A 17,589-nucleotide genomic window follows, 5' to 3' on the forward strand; every position below is an offset into this window, starting at 1 on the left:
ACCCTGCCGGGCCGGCGGGGCGGGCACCGCCCGAGGGGGTAGGGCGCGCGCGGGGGCGCGCCGGGCCGGGGAGGCGCGCTCCGGCCGCGCTCGCTCCGCGCTCCCTTCGCTCGCTCGTTCCCTCCTCCCTCGGCAGCCGCGGCGGCAGCAGGAGAAGGCGGCGGCGGCGGCTGGGGATCAGACATGGCGGCGGATCTGAACCTGGAGTGGATCTCCCTGCCCCGGTCCTGGACTTACGGGATCACCAGGGGCGGCCGAGTCTTCTTCATCAAGTAAAGAGCCGGGGACGGCACGGGGGCCCGCAGGGGCGGGAGGGCAGGAGGCGGGCGGCTGGCGAGACGGGGGAGAGCCCGGGTCTGTGCCCCTGCAGCCCCTCGGCTCGCCCCCGCGTCCCCTCTCACGCTCCGTGTCTGCCCCTTCTCTCACCCCTGCAGCGAGGAGGCCAAGAGCACCACCTGGCTGCACCCCGTCACCGGCGAGGCGGTGGTCACCGGACACCGGCGGCAGAGCACAGGTAACGCCGGGCCCGAGCGGAGTTGGGCTCCGCCTGGAGGAGGCGGCAGAGCCCGGGCCGCCCGGCTCCCAGCAACCTGCCCCGCGCCGCGGGCCCCGGGAGGCGGCGAGGCGGGGCGGAGGCCGGGCGGGAGCGGCCGCAGGTAGAGGGGCCACGGGGACTCCGCCGCCGGGAGTTCTCTGCAGTCTCGGGGCGCCTCTTTTCTCCTCAGCCTTTCATCAGCACTTGGAGACGGCGCCCTCTTCCTGCGCCTTCTCCCCCCATCCCAGCCTAGACGACCCTCGCGACCCTAGAGTGGCGGCGCACCCCTCCCTGAAACCTGGAGTCCTGAGTTTTTCCTCCGCGGCCGCTACTCACTCCCCGGTGACCCCCAGCTGCGGTCTTGCCCCCCAGCAATCTTTAGGCAGTCCTTACCCACTCCCCTCCCTGCAGTCCCGGACCCTGATCGCCCGCCGGGATAACGTAACCACATCCTCCCCCTCCTCCCGGGAGCGCTGCCTCCTGCCGTGCAGCTTCCTCCTCTTAGGTGGGACTTGTGGGTAGGTGGCTGATGAAGGAGGAGGAAGAGAAGAGGAGTTCGGGGGTGCTGCGATCCTCTCTGTGACAGGGAACGGCTCGGGAAACGCTTGGCGCGTTCCCTCCTGCCACGGGAGGAGCAGCCGGAGCCGGAGGAGGCGTTCGCAGCCTCAGTTGCTCTCGATCCGGATCTAAAGTCCCCGCCAGCCGCACGGAGGTTGCACAGACTGCCAGGAGGCGGTGGGCGTGCGAGGGGGTGTTCCGTATGTGGGCACCCGGGCCCTGTTTGGAGGGGGTCCGTGGGGAAGCGGCTCTCTAGGGTGGCTTTGGGAGCTTGTTTGAATGCTAAGTGTGAGTGGAGCTGGAAAAGGCTCCTCGTAGTTTCTGTGCTGGTCTGGGCTTCTTTTATCATTCTTTGTTTACATTCGTGACTTGTTTGTCTTTGAAATGTAACATGTGTTCTCTTACTGGCCTGCCTCTAGTCCTGGTGATTGGAAAGGCTTGAGAGCAGTTTGGGTCGAAGGCGAGGCCAGTTTCAGCAGTCCTCAGAGCTGGCCTCTGGGGTACATTCTCTCCGACTCTGACGTTCCGTGAATCTGTTAAAGTTGCCAGGATATTGAACAAACCTGCCTCTCTGTGAAATGCTGGAGTTCACTGAAGTGACTAATGTCTCCAAATTTGCAAAAAGGTGGAGGAAGAAAGGAAAGGCTGGTGTAGCAAGCATGATGAGGTTACATTTTTAAGGCATTTCTGACTAATACACCATCATGTTTCTCAATTCCCCGGTGCAGGCTTTTGCTTCAGTATACCTTTCTGGTGTTTTACACGCATATTCCAACTTTGATGGCCTCTTTGCTTTTATGGATAATGACAGATTTATTCCATAAAAGACAATATGGCATTTAAATTATTTAGACTAATTATCATATGGAATTATGTGTGATATAAATATGTGTCCTAGTTACCCCCACAGATTTGATAACATTCACGCCACAGAAAAATTTTATTCTCTAATGTGATTTCACTTTTTTTTTTCTGGTTTGGTTTTACTTTGCTTGGACTCTGGTTTTGTACACACATCGGTTGTTTTTATTTCCAAGAGGTATTTTGATGAAATCCAAACAACTTGTCATTAATAAGTAATATGTAGCACATAATGATACCATTGTTCACCTGAATCATCCCCAACTTTACTACTTGAAACTTCACGTCTCTTAGTCAAATTTTCAGAAGCACACACGGAAGTATTCGGTGCCATTTCTTTTCCATTAATTAAGTAGTTAGGAAGTTCTGCCTTGTCTTCGGTGACACTTCCTAGATGGATTCATTTGTGTAGCTGAAAAATATGGTCTTAAATAGACACAATATACCCAAGAAGAGGCAGGCGTTGCCTGTTATTCACAGCTTTTTTTTTTGCTAGTCATTCATGAGTGTTCCACCTGGGATTAGAAGGCTTCCCTTTGCTTTCTTGGGTGCCAGAACATAGTTCCTCTCCACCCTGATATATTACAGTGTGTACTCAGGTCAGATAATCTCTAATATTATGGGTACTTTTCTGGTGGCTTTAAATTTGAATTGCTGTTTTTCAAAAAATGATATCTATTGTATTGCCAGCTCAACACTTTTTTTGTTAGTAATCTACTTAAAACAGCTAATAAATGAAAATGAATAATTAAAATGGATTGAGACTTATTTTGCTATCATTGAAGTAATACTAATTGTAATATATGTATTGTTTTAGATTTGCCTACTGGCTGGGAAGAAGCATATACTTTTGAAGGTGCAAGATACTATATAAAGTGAGTTTTTTGACTTTCGTTTTTTCCTTCGTAATTAGAATGCTGTGATTACTCCTCAGCTGAACAGTTGTATGCCCAGTCTTGATCATGATTTTCTAAAGTTTATCATATAATGGTGACTGTATTCTTTATTTTGTATAGTGTCAGAATTTTGAGAGAAGAAAATGGCACTCTTAGTTTTCTAATGTTATTTGCCTGGAATATTCATCGATTCATTGATTTGGAAATTAGATCATTTATGGCCACTTTTACAAATAATTTTGTATCTTTTTCGTTTTTTTCGTTTGGAATTGTCCAGCTTCATCAGAATATGACCACAATTACCTTTTTTTTTTTTTTTTTTTTTTTTGGTGCTTCTGTGTATGTTCCTGGGTAATAGAGGATTATAGTCTTTGGTCATTAGCTATATGGTACTTAAAGTTTTGATCTTTGATTATCTGTGCTGAGAGATAACAAACAAAAAAAATCTTTGAGCTTTGAACATCTTTTTTTTTTTTTTTTTTTTTTAAGTGAACCTTGTTCATATATATTTTGACCAGGGCTGTTTGTAGGTGGCAAAAGTGATGTAAAGCTAGGCACAATTTGATAAACAATGACGGTCAGGGAGTAAAAATGGAAATAATTACTGAATATTTCATGAGCATATATTGGAGCATTGTTTGTATTTTTGCCTCAGTTTATTTAAATATGTCTAAGTCAGGATGTTTTATTGGTATGTTTAAAAAAGGCTTTTAGTAGAGCTTGAGAGAAAAGATGACCAGTCAGTCCCAATCTTAAAACCAATTCTTTAGAATATTAAACTAATTTCTGTTCAAACTTAATAACTTAGTACTACTTGGAGACAAATACAAAGCTGGAGGTCAACATCATGTAGGAAAAATTTTAATCCCCCAAGGAAAATATAGGTGGTTTTGTCTTTTTATTTTTATGTTAGAAACTATTTGCCTAAGAGTTTGTTTTTATTGTTTAACCTTATTTGTTCTTTAATTTTAATAAACTGAGACATGAAAGAGAATGCTGAAATGCCAAACTTGGTTAAGACTTCAGTAGTTTATTAACAATAACAGATACCTAGCTAAAGTTACCTTTATTTCAGTGAGCCTAGAAAGTTATTTTTACTATGACATTTTTAAGATCATATTATACTTCCAGTAAATTATAATTACCTGTATGGTTCCTTAATCTTTTAGAAAGATACTTATATAAAACGTCAAGGGCTTTTTATAAGTATTAAGAATGCTTGCTTTTGGATGTAGAAATAGAGAAAGCAGAAGATACAGGAATGGAATAGTTTCATGGTATGGTCCTTCTGTGAATATTTTTGGGTGAAATCTTTTCTTTGGAGATTATACTATACATTATTAGATGGCCTAAAAAAATACTTGAGTGAAATGCAGTCATCAAATATTTTTCTATTGGTTATTTCCATCCTAAATTAAAGTGAGTTGATATTGCCACGAAAAGGGATACTTCTTTTTTTGTCAAACTAGTAGTATGGTATATGTGAAGAAAAAGTTTTTTCATTTCAGGTCATTTATTCAATGTAATTTTGACTACTGTACATTAAGCCTAGCTCATCTTATAAAAACAGAGGTAACATTTCAATTTTCAATAACATTTTAATTTCTTTGCATGCATTCTTGGATGAATGTTTATTTGATAGTACAGAATCTTTTTCTGTGTGGGCTGAGTATGTATGTTTTAATTTAGAACTAAGCTGTTAGGAAGACATTGAGTGAGTTTCTTTTGTTTTATGAGCCATTTTGATTAGGTTTTCTTTTATGTTTACTTAAACAAATTAGAATTTTATTTGAGTGCCAGGTCTAATGCCTAAGTAGGTTTCTCTGGAAAATTATGACAATATTAAGAAAGCTATAATAACTTTAAAGACATTTTTAAACTTGTAGGTTTTAATCATTTTGGTATTCATCGCCAGTAATTGTGTCCAAAAGTAGCAATAAATAACTTATAATATTATGGAAGTAATTTCTCCTAAAATTGAGCATAGTGTTGCATATCACTCATTAAACTTTAAAAAAACTAACCATTGATAAATATATGATGTACCGAATGTTAGGTGCTACTGCTTTATCTTCTGGGTTATGTCAGAAGACTAATTTCTTTTAAGGTTAGTTAAATCCCTAATGTACACTGTAATTTCCTAGAAACTTTTTACTTGTTTGTATTGTTATTTATCATTCTAATAGGATAGGGGTACTACTTTTATCTTAAACTTTACAATTTAGAGTACCTTCACATACATTATTCATTCATGAAGTAGTCAGAATTACTACTCCCATTGTCACACACATAATAAAACAGCAGAAACAAGCCTTTGGAACTTACAGTTTGCAAAGACAGCAGGATGAGAAACCCCAGGAACATAAACTATATTTAGAATATCCAGAGTGGAGGAAAAGATAGGAGTCTGAAGTAGGAAAGTGATTCATGTTTGTGGCTATAGTTTTTCATTGTCGTTTCTTTCTCAGATGAAGAAAGGTAGTTATTGATCAAATTGTATGTAAAGGAGGTTACAGGGTAATCGGGGTGGATTTTGTTCACATGGGAAGTGGAAAGATAGGAATGCCAATAAAAGACATGTCAGCCCTTTGACTATTCCTAATCCTGTGTTCTGGAAAGTTCTCAATGCAAGAAGGGAGACCTAAAGAATTTGAGTTGTTTCTACTTCCATTCTGAAGTGAAATACATATAACTCTTAAATTATTCCTCTCCTGGGCAAATGTTGGTTGGTGTTAAAAATGGCAGGTTACCAGAAAGAATTTATCTCTTGATTATATTTTGGTATTGACATTTGCATCTGTGTAGGTGGTAAGAGGAGAGGGTTGTAGTGGGGAAGTCATAGGAACTGAACTGTGGTCTTGACCTTAATGACTTTGGAGCTCAGTCTTCACATCTTTAAATTAGGCTACCTGGAAAAGGCAACCTCTAAGTTCCATTTCTAAATTTCTTTGAATTTTATACTGTTCTGGGATTTATAATGTTCTGGAAAACAAGGAACTCACAATGCCAAGCAGAGATGATGTGGGAAATATGGAAAGCTAGCTTTTCTATCCTTCTTAACTATTTTATCCTCCCTCTTTAAGCTTTGGATAGAAAATCACAGATAAGTGTGACGTATGTAGTGCCAGGGTTATGTGTACTTTCTTTTGCTGCTTTTTGTGCTTACGTTTCCTTGTAAAATGTTTGTATACATATCTTCATGTAAACAGTACTGCTAATGTCAACAAAGGACCTGATCAACGTAAGAGTTGTATAGGTTTGAGTTAGATAATCAGTTTATTTTATACACTTTGAAATTGGTTCTTTAATACGAGTTTGCAGCTAGATAAAAAAATATGTAATATAGAGAATGTATTTTCCTTTACGTCCATTTGGCCAAAAAACAGTAAAATATGAAAAATCTTACTTGTTTATTTTGTTTGTTTGTTTTCGAGAGGGGTTTCACTGTGTCGCCCAGGCTGGAGTGCAGTGGCTCCATCACAACACACTGCAGCCTCGACCTCCTGGGCTTAAGCGATCCTCCCACCTCAGCCTTACGAGTAGCTGGGACCACAAGTGTGTACCACTGTGCCTGGCTAATTTGATTGATTGATTGAGAGAGACAGGGTCTTCCTATGTTGCCTAGCCTGATCTTGAACTCCTAGGCTCACGCAATCCTCCTGCCTTGGTCCCCCAAAATGTTGGGATTACAGGCATGGGCCATGGTGCCTGGCCAAAAATCTTTATCTTTAAAGATATTTAATACTTTTTTTCTGAATAATTTTTCTATGTACCCTAAGCTAGCCAGCCTCTTAATTATGTTACTGTGTGTTTGTGTGTATAAATACATTACACAGAGTTTGAGTTTGATTATTGAATTTTCATATTTTTTTATAACTTAATTTATGCTGTTATCTTTATGAAGACTGCTGAAAATAAGTGAATTTTATAACTTATAAAGTGTGGCTTTAAATATTCCGTATTCTTATGAGAAAGCAAATAACTTAGCCCATAAAGCACAGAAAGAAATCTTATACAGAAAGTTATAAAGCTTTCTGCTTACTCCTTGAAAATACTGCTTAATGATTCTGTAATGACAGGCCATGGTAACTTAAAATGGATGTGTCATTTACTATTCCTTTGTGCTTCAAAGCTTTAAGATGGTTAACTTAGAGTGCCAAGTAAATCTTAAGGCTCTCTGAATAGTGAGAAACTTTATTCTGATTATTTAAAGGTCATTGCAGGACTGGGGATCAAAACAATATTTGCGGGGGTAAAATAGTATGCAAATTTTGTAAGGTTATGTTTTCATACTGCTCTTTTTAACTTAAAATTCTAAGTTCTGAAAATTGAACTTTTTTTTAGATATGCAAATAGAGCATGAGGTTTTGTTTCAATATCTGCAATAGCTGGATCTAATGTATACTAATTCCAAATTTACCAAAACTAGAGTTGCAAGTAAGGAGAAAAATCTGTTTCTTCATATTTTCACAATTCCAAATATGAATGAAGATGGGGAATCTAACAAGTGTCATAAAAAACATTAGAATATATTAACTATATATTTGATATTTAAAGTTGTTTTATACTTTACTTTTTTTTTTTTTTTTTTTTTTGAGACGGAGTTACACTCTTGTTGCCCAGGCTGGCATGATCTCAGCTCACTGCAATGTCTACCTCCCGGGTTCAAGCAGTTCTCCTGCCTCAGTCTCCCAAGTGGCTGAGATTACAGGTGCCCACCACCACCACGCCTGGCTAATTTTTTGTATTTTTAGTAGAGAAGGGGTTTTGCCACGTTGGCCAGGCTGGTCTCGAACTCCTGACCTCAAGTGATCCACCCACCTCGGCCTCCCAAAGTGCTGGGATTACCACCACGGCTGGCCAAAAACTGTTTTATACTTTCTACAATAATATAACCAAATTTTTATTACTAGAGCTATATAATGCTTTAGAACACTTTGTGGGCATTATATTTCTTTTCCATATTTATAACAAAAGAGTTTTGGACTGTTAATATGTGATTCCTTACATTGATAAAGCACTTTATGCTAATTCATTAGGTACAAAACAACTACAAACTATGATCTCAGCTTTCAAGGAGTTTGTAGTGTAGAGATAAATATGCAGTATATTAAAACAGGGAGATGGTTTGGGGAACATAGACTTATTTAGTACTAGGCACTTCAGCATAGCATTAAACTCCAATAATCCTCACAATAGCCTTTTTGTTGTTGTTGTCTCTTTCGTTTTCAAGTTGGGGTGCCAGGACTTCCAGCCTCAGTAGACTTTGTTTTGGAATTCTTTTATTTTTAGCCCCAGGACCACTGCTCAGGGCCAGGTTTGCTCAATATCCTCCTTGTATTTCCTGTGATATAGTCTAATGCCCAGCATCTAATCAGCCTCTAAAGAAGTGGTATCTGTGATGATGATGATGCTGGCTCCTAGTTATTTAAGGAGTTAATCAAGATGGGGAAAGAATAGTCCCCACAACTCAAGTGGTTGCATTTTAAGAACACTTTCTGGATTTGTCAAGGGATTTTTTCTTCCCTAATCTGGATAGACCCCTTCGTTTCTTCTTATTCTCAAAGCTGGCCTATACTTAGGAAGGGATAGGAAGTGATCAATACAAAAACACAAAAAGTATTGGGAGAGTTGAAGAGTCGATGACCTGGAGACAGGGCCTTACATAGGACCTGTCTGTCCTATACAAGATGGAATTTCTTTGAATTTGTTAGCAGATGCTCTTTTCTTGTGACCATTTCATTTTTTTAAATAGCAGATAAATATAAGATGAAGTTAAGGGTGAAAAGTTATGTGTATATGTGTATGTGTAAGTTAGAGTTAGTGGTGTAAAAAAATATTAGGCCGGGCGCGGTGGCTCATGCCTGTAATCCCAGCACCTTGGGAGGCTGAGGCAGGCGGATCACTTAAAGTCAGGAGTTTGAGACCAACCTGGCCAACATGGTAAAACCCTGTCTCTACTAAAAATACAAAAATTAGCCGGGTGTGGTGGCGGGCTCCTGTAGTCCCAGCTACTCGGGAGGCTGAGGCAGGAGAATCGCTTGAACCCAGGAGGCAGAGGTTGCAGTGAGCCAAGATCATACCACTGCACTCTAGCCTGGGCGACAGAGTAAGACTCTGTCTAAAAAAAAAAAAAAAGATACTAGTTTGAGTCATGAGAATGCAGAGGAGGAAGAGGCAGCCTAGGCTGGGCTGTCCTGGAACGACTTGAAGAGGTGGGAGTTAAGCTAGGCCTGAGGGTATAGATGGGATTCACTTTCAGATGGGTTGATAAGACTGGAAGGATACATTCATGGGGCTGGGAACATGTATAATATGTGAATATGTGTAATGAGTAATGCTAACTATGCTTGTTAATGATGGTTCTGTAGAAAATGCTAGGGTGATGGGAGGTGAGTCTAGGAATGCTGTGTCTGGTCTTTGAATGTCAGGCTGAGGTTTTTATTTTCTGGGCAAGCCTTTGCAGATGCTTTTTAGTATAGCGTTAATTATGCAACATGAAGGTTTTTAGGGAGATTTTAATACAGGCAGTATGGATTGGACAGGAGCAAACTGGGAATCAAGGAGACCATTTCTGAGTCTGTTGCCATAATTGGGTAGTTATTTGAACTAAGTTTGTGGCAGCAGGAATGGAAAGGAAAGAGGCCATTGATCAAAGATGTTAAAGAGGAGCTGACAGGCCTTAGGAGTCTTGCTGAGCAAGGAGGTTGACAGAAAAAAAGAGGTCAAAAGCTCCTCAAAGCCTTTGTGTCTGAGTGGCTACAAGAATGATGATGAGACCCTTGACCGGAATAAAGGAGTAGGTGTGGGAGGGGGAGCCCCAGGTGGACATGTTAATGGTGGTTTGGTTTTTGAGCTGCTTGAGAGGACATAGCATTTTAGGTGGCTAAAATCCGACTTTCACAAAGGACTCCTGACATTATCTTCTTACTCCCCTCATAGAAAGCAAACACAACCCACTCCCCTATCCTATCTCAGCTACCTAAATGACTATCTACCTATTTATAGATTCAGGCTGGGAACTTCATATTCATCCATCTATTTATTCATTCATCAAATGCTTATTGAATATTTACTGTGTGCCAAGTGCTTTAAGCTTTATGGATGAAACAGACATGGACACTACTCTTAAGAACTTTATAGTTGAATTAGTGGAGGAGCCAGTAATAAAATAATCATACAAATATGTAAGATAGACTGTGATAAATGCTATGAAGAATATCTAATGTTTTGACTACATATATTGAAAGGCCTTAGCCCATTGTGGGGGTTGCTGGGAGAGGCATTTCTCACAGTTAAGCTCCGAACCCCTGCAGAGTGGATCAGAATAGAGCAGTGTAAAGTCACTGGAAAGATGAAGAATAAATAGCCTCCTGGTCTTGAGATTGGACCACAACCTGAGTGAAAGCATTGCCATATCTAAAGAAAGACTTGGGGGATGGGGTTGGTATGGTGTGGCAATTTATAAAAAGGAGAAAGCTGCTGCAGAAGCTGCTCTTTATCATCCAATAGATAACAATGTTTAGCCAACTGATTTTAATGATTATCTCAGTCCCAGTGGCAAGGTCTTCCAATTAGTCACTCACTCATACGTTCTTTCAATTCTCTTGAATACATTTTGAACTCATAGTTGTGTGCCTTAGTGATTAGTATACATCAGTAAATGAAAGAAACCAAAGAATTCTGCCCGTCTGGGGAGTGGGATGATGGTGGAGAGAATGTCAGAGTAAATAAATAAGTACATTTTATAGTATGTTAGACTATATATAAATCCTCTAAGCAAAAAGTCTACTTTTTAAGTCTACTTTGGTTTCAAGAAAACAAGGAAATATTATATTACTGAAGTCTGTACTATCGTGATTAGTATGGAAGAAGTGAATGTAGACTAAATTTTAAAATACTGAAATCAGTGGGTCCGGTAGAAACCCGAAAGAAATAAAGTGGTCCTCATGAGGTACAGATGATAGACATTTCAGTGCCACTGGGGGAACATCTTGGCCACTAAGGAGTGTTCTCTGAGCTACTTAGGAATTATTCTCTGAAGTGGCCAGTAAGCCACCCACACCAAGAGAATCTTTTGGACTATTAGTTCTCTGAAGGCAGAGATAGTCTTATACTGTAGCCATCTTTATACTTCCAGTGCCTGGCATGTAATAGACAATTAGGTGTTTGAAATGAAGCCCTAAAACAAATTGTAAGAAAAGCAAGCCTCTTTACCTAAATCTGAACATCCCAGGGCATTTTTTTCTTCTCATTTGTCATCTAGTCACAACCCTTGTTGTTGTAAAAGTCACTGACCCAAAGCCAACTAGTATAAGCAAAAAGGAAACTATTTTCTTTTCTTTTTTTTTTGGAGACAGAGTCTCGCTCTGTTGCCCAGGCTGGAGTACAGTGACTCAATCTCGGTTCACTGCAACCTCTACCTCCTGGGTTCAAGTGATTCTCCTGCTTCAGCCTCCTGAGTAGCTGGGATTACAGGTGGCCTGCCACTATGCCCAGCTAATTTTTTTGTATTTTTAGTAGAGATGGGAGTTTCACCATGTTTGGCCAGGCTGGTTTCCAACTCCTGACCTCAGGTAATCCACCTGCCTCGGCCTTCCAAAGTGCTGGGATTATAGGCAGGAGCCACCGTGCCCAGCCAGGAAACTGCTTTCACACTGATTGCAAGAGTGATGCAAGTGAATTCTTCAAGGCTCTTCCTCACCTGCTTCCCCCCACTCCCGCCACAGAAAGCTTCTCTTTAACCAGAAAAAAATGGTTACGTGTAGCCCCAAATTATACCCGTTTAGCTTTTTAACCTAAAATGTAAGTTTTCTTCTCTAGTTGCAAATAAAAAAAATCTCGGACAAGGACTTTTGACTACCTTGGATCGCATGCCTATTCCTAGAACAGACACTGGCCTGCTAGTCTTCAGTCATTGTCTGTCCTTAGCTAGAACCAAGGCACTAATATTGGCAAGCCATCCAGAAACATACAGTTAGAGAGGAAGGCCCAGTTCATCATTGGAAGTCAAGATGTGAAAGACTAGAGATCAGAGGTCTTCTTATAATATAGTGCAAAATGCCTAAAGGCCAGGGAGACAATGAACCTGAGCATCTGTAAACTTCTGAGAAAAGAAGTAATGGTGCCAGTGATATTCAGGGAAGCTTTTTGCCTTGTGTTGCAGAAGGAATAGTTGAAGTTATTCGGGATGGTTCAGGCCAGGACCAGGGAGGATGAAGAGAAAGTGCTGAATTTTGAGGAAGAATGAGTAGAAGCCAATCCTAGATTGGCTGTCCTGAGCAAGTGAGTTTGAAGAAACTAATTTAGCACAAGTGGCAGTAGAACTTCACTGTGGTGGAAACCTCACCCTGCTAGGTGAGGCCAGGGATTCTCTGGTGCTTCTGAAATTACTGGCCACTTGAAGAGTAATTCCTAAACAGTTGTCAGTGCTTGAGTAATGTTGCCAATGTGTGCTTGCTATGATGCTGTCTACATGGGGAGTGGTTTTTGTTCCCTATCCCTTCCAAATAACTTGGATTATTTACATATATTGTTTTATATATTTTTTTTAGAGCATATATTGTTTTATATATTGTTTTTTTAGAGCATGTCTTTGGATAGACATGCTCTAAAAAAGTTTGCCTCTAAGGTGAAAATTCCAACTTTTGCTAAAGTGGTTGAAGTTGCATATTATTAAATGTTAAGGCCAGGTGCTGTGGCTCACGCCTGTAATCTCAACACTTTGGAAGGCTGAGGCAGGAGGATTCTTTGAAGCCGGGAGTTCAAGACCAGCCTGCACAACATAGTGTGACCCCCCAATCTCTACAAAAAAAAATTGTTTTTTTAATTAGCTGGTCATGGTGCTGTACCCCTGTAGTCCTGGTTACCTAGGAGGCTGAGGCAGAAGGATTGCTTGAGCCCAGGAACTCAAAGCTGAGGTGAGCTATGATCATGCCACTGCACTTCAGCCTCGGCAACTGAGCGAGACTCCATCTCTAAAGAAATTTTTTTAAAGCTATTCAACATAAAATATAAAACTCAGTAAAATAGGACATTATGACAAAATTTTGAAAAGAAATAACTCCTTGCCCAATTTTCACAATACAAATAAATTATATAACATGTTAAAATTAGTGTGAATTTTTTCTCTGTGGAAAATTCATCTGTATTTATTTGGAAAAAGCGATTGTTTTCTGTCACAATATAGATGTAGTCTGATAACAATAGCTTTTTAGTGTATAAATGTGAGGTATACATGTTTGATGTATGTAATGAAATCGTTACAGTAGTCAAGCAGATTAACATATCCACCTATAATCTACTCGATCAGCAAATTTCCAGTATACATTATCTCAGTCCTCTACTGTAGTCTCTAAATTTATTCATCTTCTATAACTGTAACTCTGTACTCACTTTGATCTGCATATTCCCATCCTCCCTCATTTCTATTCTATTTTTATGTATTTTACTTTAAAAACTTTTTTTAACTTCCACATGTAAGATCATGCAGTATTTTTCTTTTCGTCTGGTTTATTTCACTTAGCATAATGTCCTCCAGTTCTATCTATGTTGTCACAAAAGGCAAGGTCTCACTTTTTATAAGAATATGATGAATAATATTCCATCATATTTTCTTTATCCATTCATCTCTTGATGGACGTGTAGGGTATTTCCTTATTTTGGCTATTGTCAGTAATGCTGCAGTGAACATGGGAACACAGATGTTCCTATGAGGTGGGAATTCATTTCTTTTGGGTATACACCCAGAAGTGGGATTGTAGATCATATATGGTAGTTCTATTTTTAATTTCTTGAGGAACTTCTGTACTGTTTTCCATAATGGCTGCACTAATTTATGTTCCTACCAACAATGTACAAGGATTTCCTTTTTTCTGCACCTTGCAGGCACTTGCTTGATGGCATTTTTTTTTAAAGTTAGTAAAGAAATACCACAGAATGATTCCAAATCAAATAATAAAAGTATACGTTTAGTGTATATGCTTCTTTTTAACCTGTTTTATAATGTTAAGTGTTTTTTTCTTATAGAAGCAATTCATTTTTATTATAGAACATTTGGAAAATACTAAGGAGTATAAAGATGGGGAAAATAAAAATTCACAGTCCTGTTATGCAGAGAGAATTTCTACTAATATAATTATTGTGTACAATTATATGCATATATTATGCATATATAATACATAATTATATATGCAGCATAGATGCAAATGTGTGTATTATATAATTATATGTGCAATTATGTATGTGGCACATATGCATATATTATGCATGTATAATGTTTCACATTGACAGTTAATATGTCTATATATTTTTAAAGATTTGAGTCTTATTGCTGTTGATAATACTGTGTCAAATCCTATTTTCATTAGCTGTATTAGTATCCTTATATCATTATATATTTATTCAGTAGAAGATTTTTTAATAACTATGATGTTCTGTCTTAGGAATATATGGTATTTATTCCTCTACTTCCAGGTGGCTTTGTTGTTTGTGAGTTTTTGCTGTGAGAAAAAATTTTATATGAATACTCTTGTATGCATGTCTGTTTTTTGTAGAATTGGAATTGAGAAAATACATGAGCTTTTTAGATGGTTCATTACTTAACATTTGCCAAATTGCCCTTTAGAAAATTTGTGCAGATTTATGTTCTCACTTGAGAACATATAAGAATGTATGAAAGTACCTTCATTTTTCCATAACTGCAGTAAGTGCTTCTGATTGAATAGATGAAATTTAAAAGGTAACTGATGGAGAGTCTGTGTGGATTATTACTAGAGATTCAGACAGTTTGAAACACAGATTAGTCCTTCGGTTATGCATGTCTACATAAACAACTACGCCAGAACTCAGTGGCTTAAAGCAGTGATGATTTTTAATTTCTCACTTTTCTTTAAGTTGACTAGGCTCAGCTGTGCTGGTCTTCAGTTCCATGCAGTATAACTGAGGTCATGGGTCTGGAACAAACACCAGCGTCTCTCCTCGTGGCCTCTCATCAGTTAGTCTGTCTCAAGTTTTCTTTGTAGCGTGGCAGTTGGCTTCTAAGAGGAATTATCCTAGGAGAACAGACCACAGTTTTCAGACACTTATAAAACTTCTGCTTCTATCATGCTTGCCCATGTGGTCCTGGTTGATGTAAGTCAAAGTCAGAAGCGGGAGGAGAGCTACATAGGAGTGCAAATACAAGGAGTGTGGGACATAATGTAATGGACAACCAGAGATGATAAATAAGTTTCAGCCAGCATTGCAACTCTGTTTAGCGATAACTGTTTGAAGCACTGTATTCAAAAGAATTTGGAGACCAACTTCTGGATCAGTGGGAAAGCATATTGTGATAAGCTAGTGATGTATGCAAGGATTTAGGTGAGGAAGTGGATATACTGGTGTGTTTACCAGTACTAATTCAATATCTGTTGATTTTTATCATAAAGTCGAAAACTTAGAAAATCAAAGTAAGTCGTGAACTTGAATGCAAGCCCAAATATTTTAAAAACATTTGAATACCTGAGTAAATTTAGTCTTAATCTTTAGTTTATTCCAGTTTCACATTGACAGTTAATATACTTGGTAGTAAAAGATAGAAATAATTGGTATCTTTAGGCTAGATTACTTGGCACAATACACTTATTTTACACCAGGGCTGCTGTTTCCCACTGATGAATGACACAGCTGTAGCAGAGTTCAAACATGAAGATCAAAGAACCTATGCTGGTAATCAAGATAGTAGTGCCTTGGGTTATATGAGTGTGTAGACAGATATCTCACATATGTATTTGTGTGAGGGGTGTGTGTGTGTGTGTGTTGTGTGTGTGTGAGAGAAAGACAGAGATTTTAAGTGCTTGACTGAACTGTCGATTTGACCTTTGGACTAACTCTGTGATCGTTAGTAGTTATTATCAGTGGCAGTATTTGAATAAGAGTAGCACTATAGCCCTCTGCCTTCCAAGAGGACTTGTAGGAAGATGTTCCTACTCTTTCTGATGCAGTAAAGTCCTCTTTTGTGATTTTTCCCTTCTACCCCATACTCTGCTCCCTGAGAGGTTATAAGTGTCAGTAGTTTAGCGTCCATTTTTCTACTCTTCTTTCTTTGCATGTACATACTTATATATACATAAATATTTTAACAAAAATGGGATTGTCCTATGTGTACTATTCTTTAACTTTTTATTTAATAAATATCTTAGGTCTTTTCATAGTACTAGTTAAACGTCAATATCGTTCTTTCAGTAACTGTAAAACATGCCTTAATGGTTTTGTTATACTCCTGTTGTTGGACATTGAGGTTTTTTCCTATTTCCCCCGCCCCCTGCCCAATTGCTAGAAGTGTGATAGTGAACAAATTTAAACATAATCTTTGTGGTCACATGCAAATATTTTTATAAAATAGTTGTTTTATAAAACAACTGTTTAGATGTGGAATTGCTGAAATAGGCCGTATTCATAGTTGAGCTTTGGTAAGTTGTAGTAAGATCCTGCTAAACCCCGTAAGTAGAGTTCAAAAAATTGGAAATGCTTAAATGTGTAATTGTTAGATTGAAAAATAATACTTTTTAGTAAGTCTGTGGAGCTACAAAAAACCTACAAAAGTAATAATATGACACATTATGCAAAACTGACTGCATAATGATTCAAAAAGCCCCAAATGATAACAATACATTCACTTCTTAAACTCCTTTGAGAATTAGGGTTGGCCAAATCATTGGAGACATTTGCCAATCACATTCAGATTAATTTCTGGTTTTCCTATTTGGTTTACTGTTAGACAACTTTCTTCCAAAAAGTCTTAATTATTTATCCTACTTGTATCCTTGCCAGCACTTGGTATTACTGTACTTAAGTTTTGGCTAGTCCAGTGGGCAAAAATGGTATCTTCTTGTTTGAATTTACATGCTCCTGATTTCAGCCACGCATGGCATCTTTTTCAATATTTATTGCCCATTTGAATCTCTTCTGTAAATTTCCTGTTTCATATATTTTCTGTGTTTTTCTATTGAGTTATTTTTCTTAGTGATTTATGTTAGGTATTTATTTGTATTTTTGATGTCTAGGCCAGTTAGCTTAGTAGACATCTCAAAAATATTTTGGTTGTGCACCCCTACAAATAAACAGTTTTTGAGTATACACCCTCAAGTATGAACATTATACATGTATTTATTTAAAAATTATATACATGTATTGCTGTCAATCTGTGTCTTACATGTTAGTAAAGCTGTTTTTTTTAATTGTTATTTAAAAATAAGTGTAAATAGAGGTACTAAATATTTTCTCCTGCAACCCAGTGGAAAGCCCAGTGTGCACCCACTTAGGCAGTTAAGGAGTTCAGAACATAATATACCTTAGACCAGTTAGAGTTGCCAACAGGAATATGCTCTCTGCTTTGTGACCACAGTGTGCATCTTCATAAGCCTGTGGGCACCAAGAATTGTGGTGAAGTGGAAAGTAGCAATGGGTTAGACCTTGACTCTCTTACCTTAGTTAGCTGTATTACTTTGATAAAATTGATACTGTTAAATACCAGTTTTCTCTCATGTAAAATGGAGAGGATAATTCTTGTCTTGCCCATTTTAATAGGCTTATGATGTTGTGAGTTAATTTATATGAACAAACTTTGAAAAACTGTGAAACATTACATATAAAGAGATAAAATACGTGGTATATGTTTTCCAAGTTTATGCCGTTGGGGTTCTAAGAGAATATGCCTCAATATCATTTATGCTGAAAAACAACTTAAAATGCATGGCC

At 38.8% G+C, this 17,589-nt stretch overlaps 1 protein-coding gene across 25 annotated transcripts in view; it reads left to right on the forward strand.

Annotated features, from left to right (window-relative positions):
- Window positions 1-37: 37 nt before the first annotated feature.
- Window positions 38-17,589, forward strand: part of PLEKHA5 (pleckstrin homology domain containing A5) — a 242,398-nt gene continuing 224,846 nt past the window's right edge. For 13 of the 25 annotated variants that reach the window (XR_008511852.2, XM_054526905.2, XM_054526911.2 and 10 more), the window contains exons 1-3: window positions 63-272; window positions 435-514; window positions 2,772-2,829. Coding sequence is in view for 23 of the 25 variants with exons in the window: in XM_054526905.2 (XP_054382880.1) it covers window positions 184-272; window positions 435-514; window positions 2,772-2,829 (227 nt within the window). In the remaining 2 variants the exon portion in view is untranslated. Of the gene's footprint in view, window positions 273-434; window positions 515-2,771; window positions 2,830-17,589 lie in introns of all 25 variants that reach the window. The other 12 variants (XR_008511853.2, XM_054526907.2, XM_054526913.2 and 9 more) reach the window with 3 other exon arrangements.

Source organism: Pongo abelii, chromosome 10, assembly GCF_028885655.2.
Source record: "Pongo abelii isolate AG06213 chromosome 10, NHGRI_mPonAbe1-v2.0_pri, whole genome shotgun sequence".
In the NCBI taxonomy this organism is placed as follows: Eukaryota; Metazoa; Chordata; class Mammalia; order Primates; family Hominidae; genus Pongo; species Pongo abelii.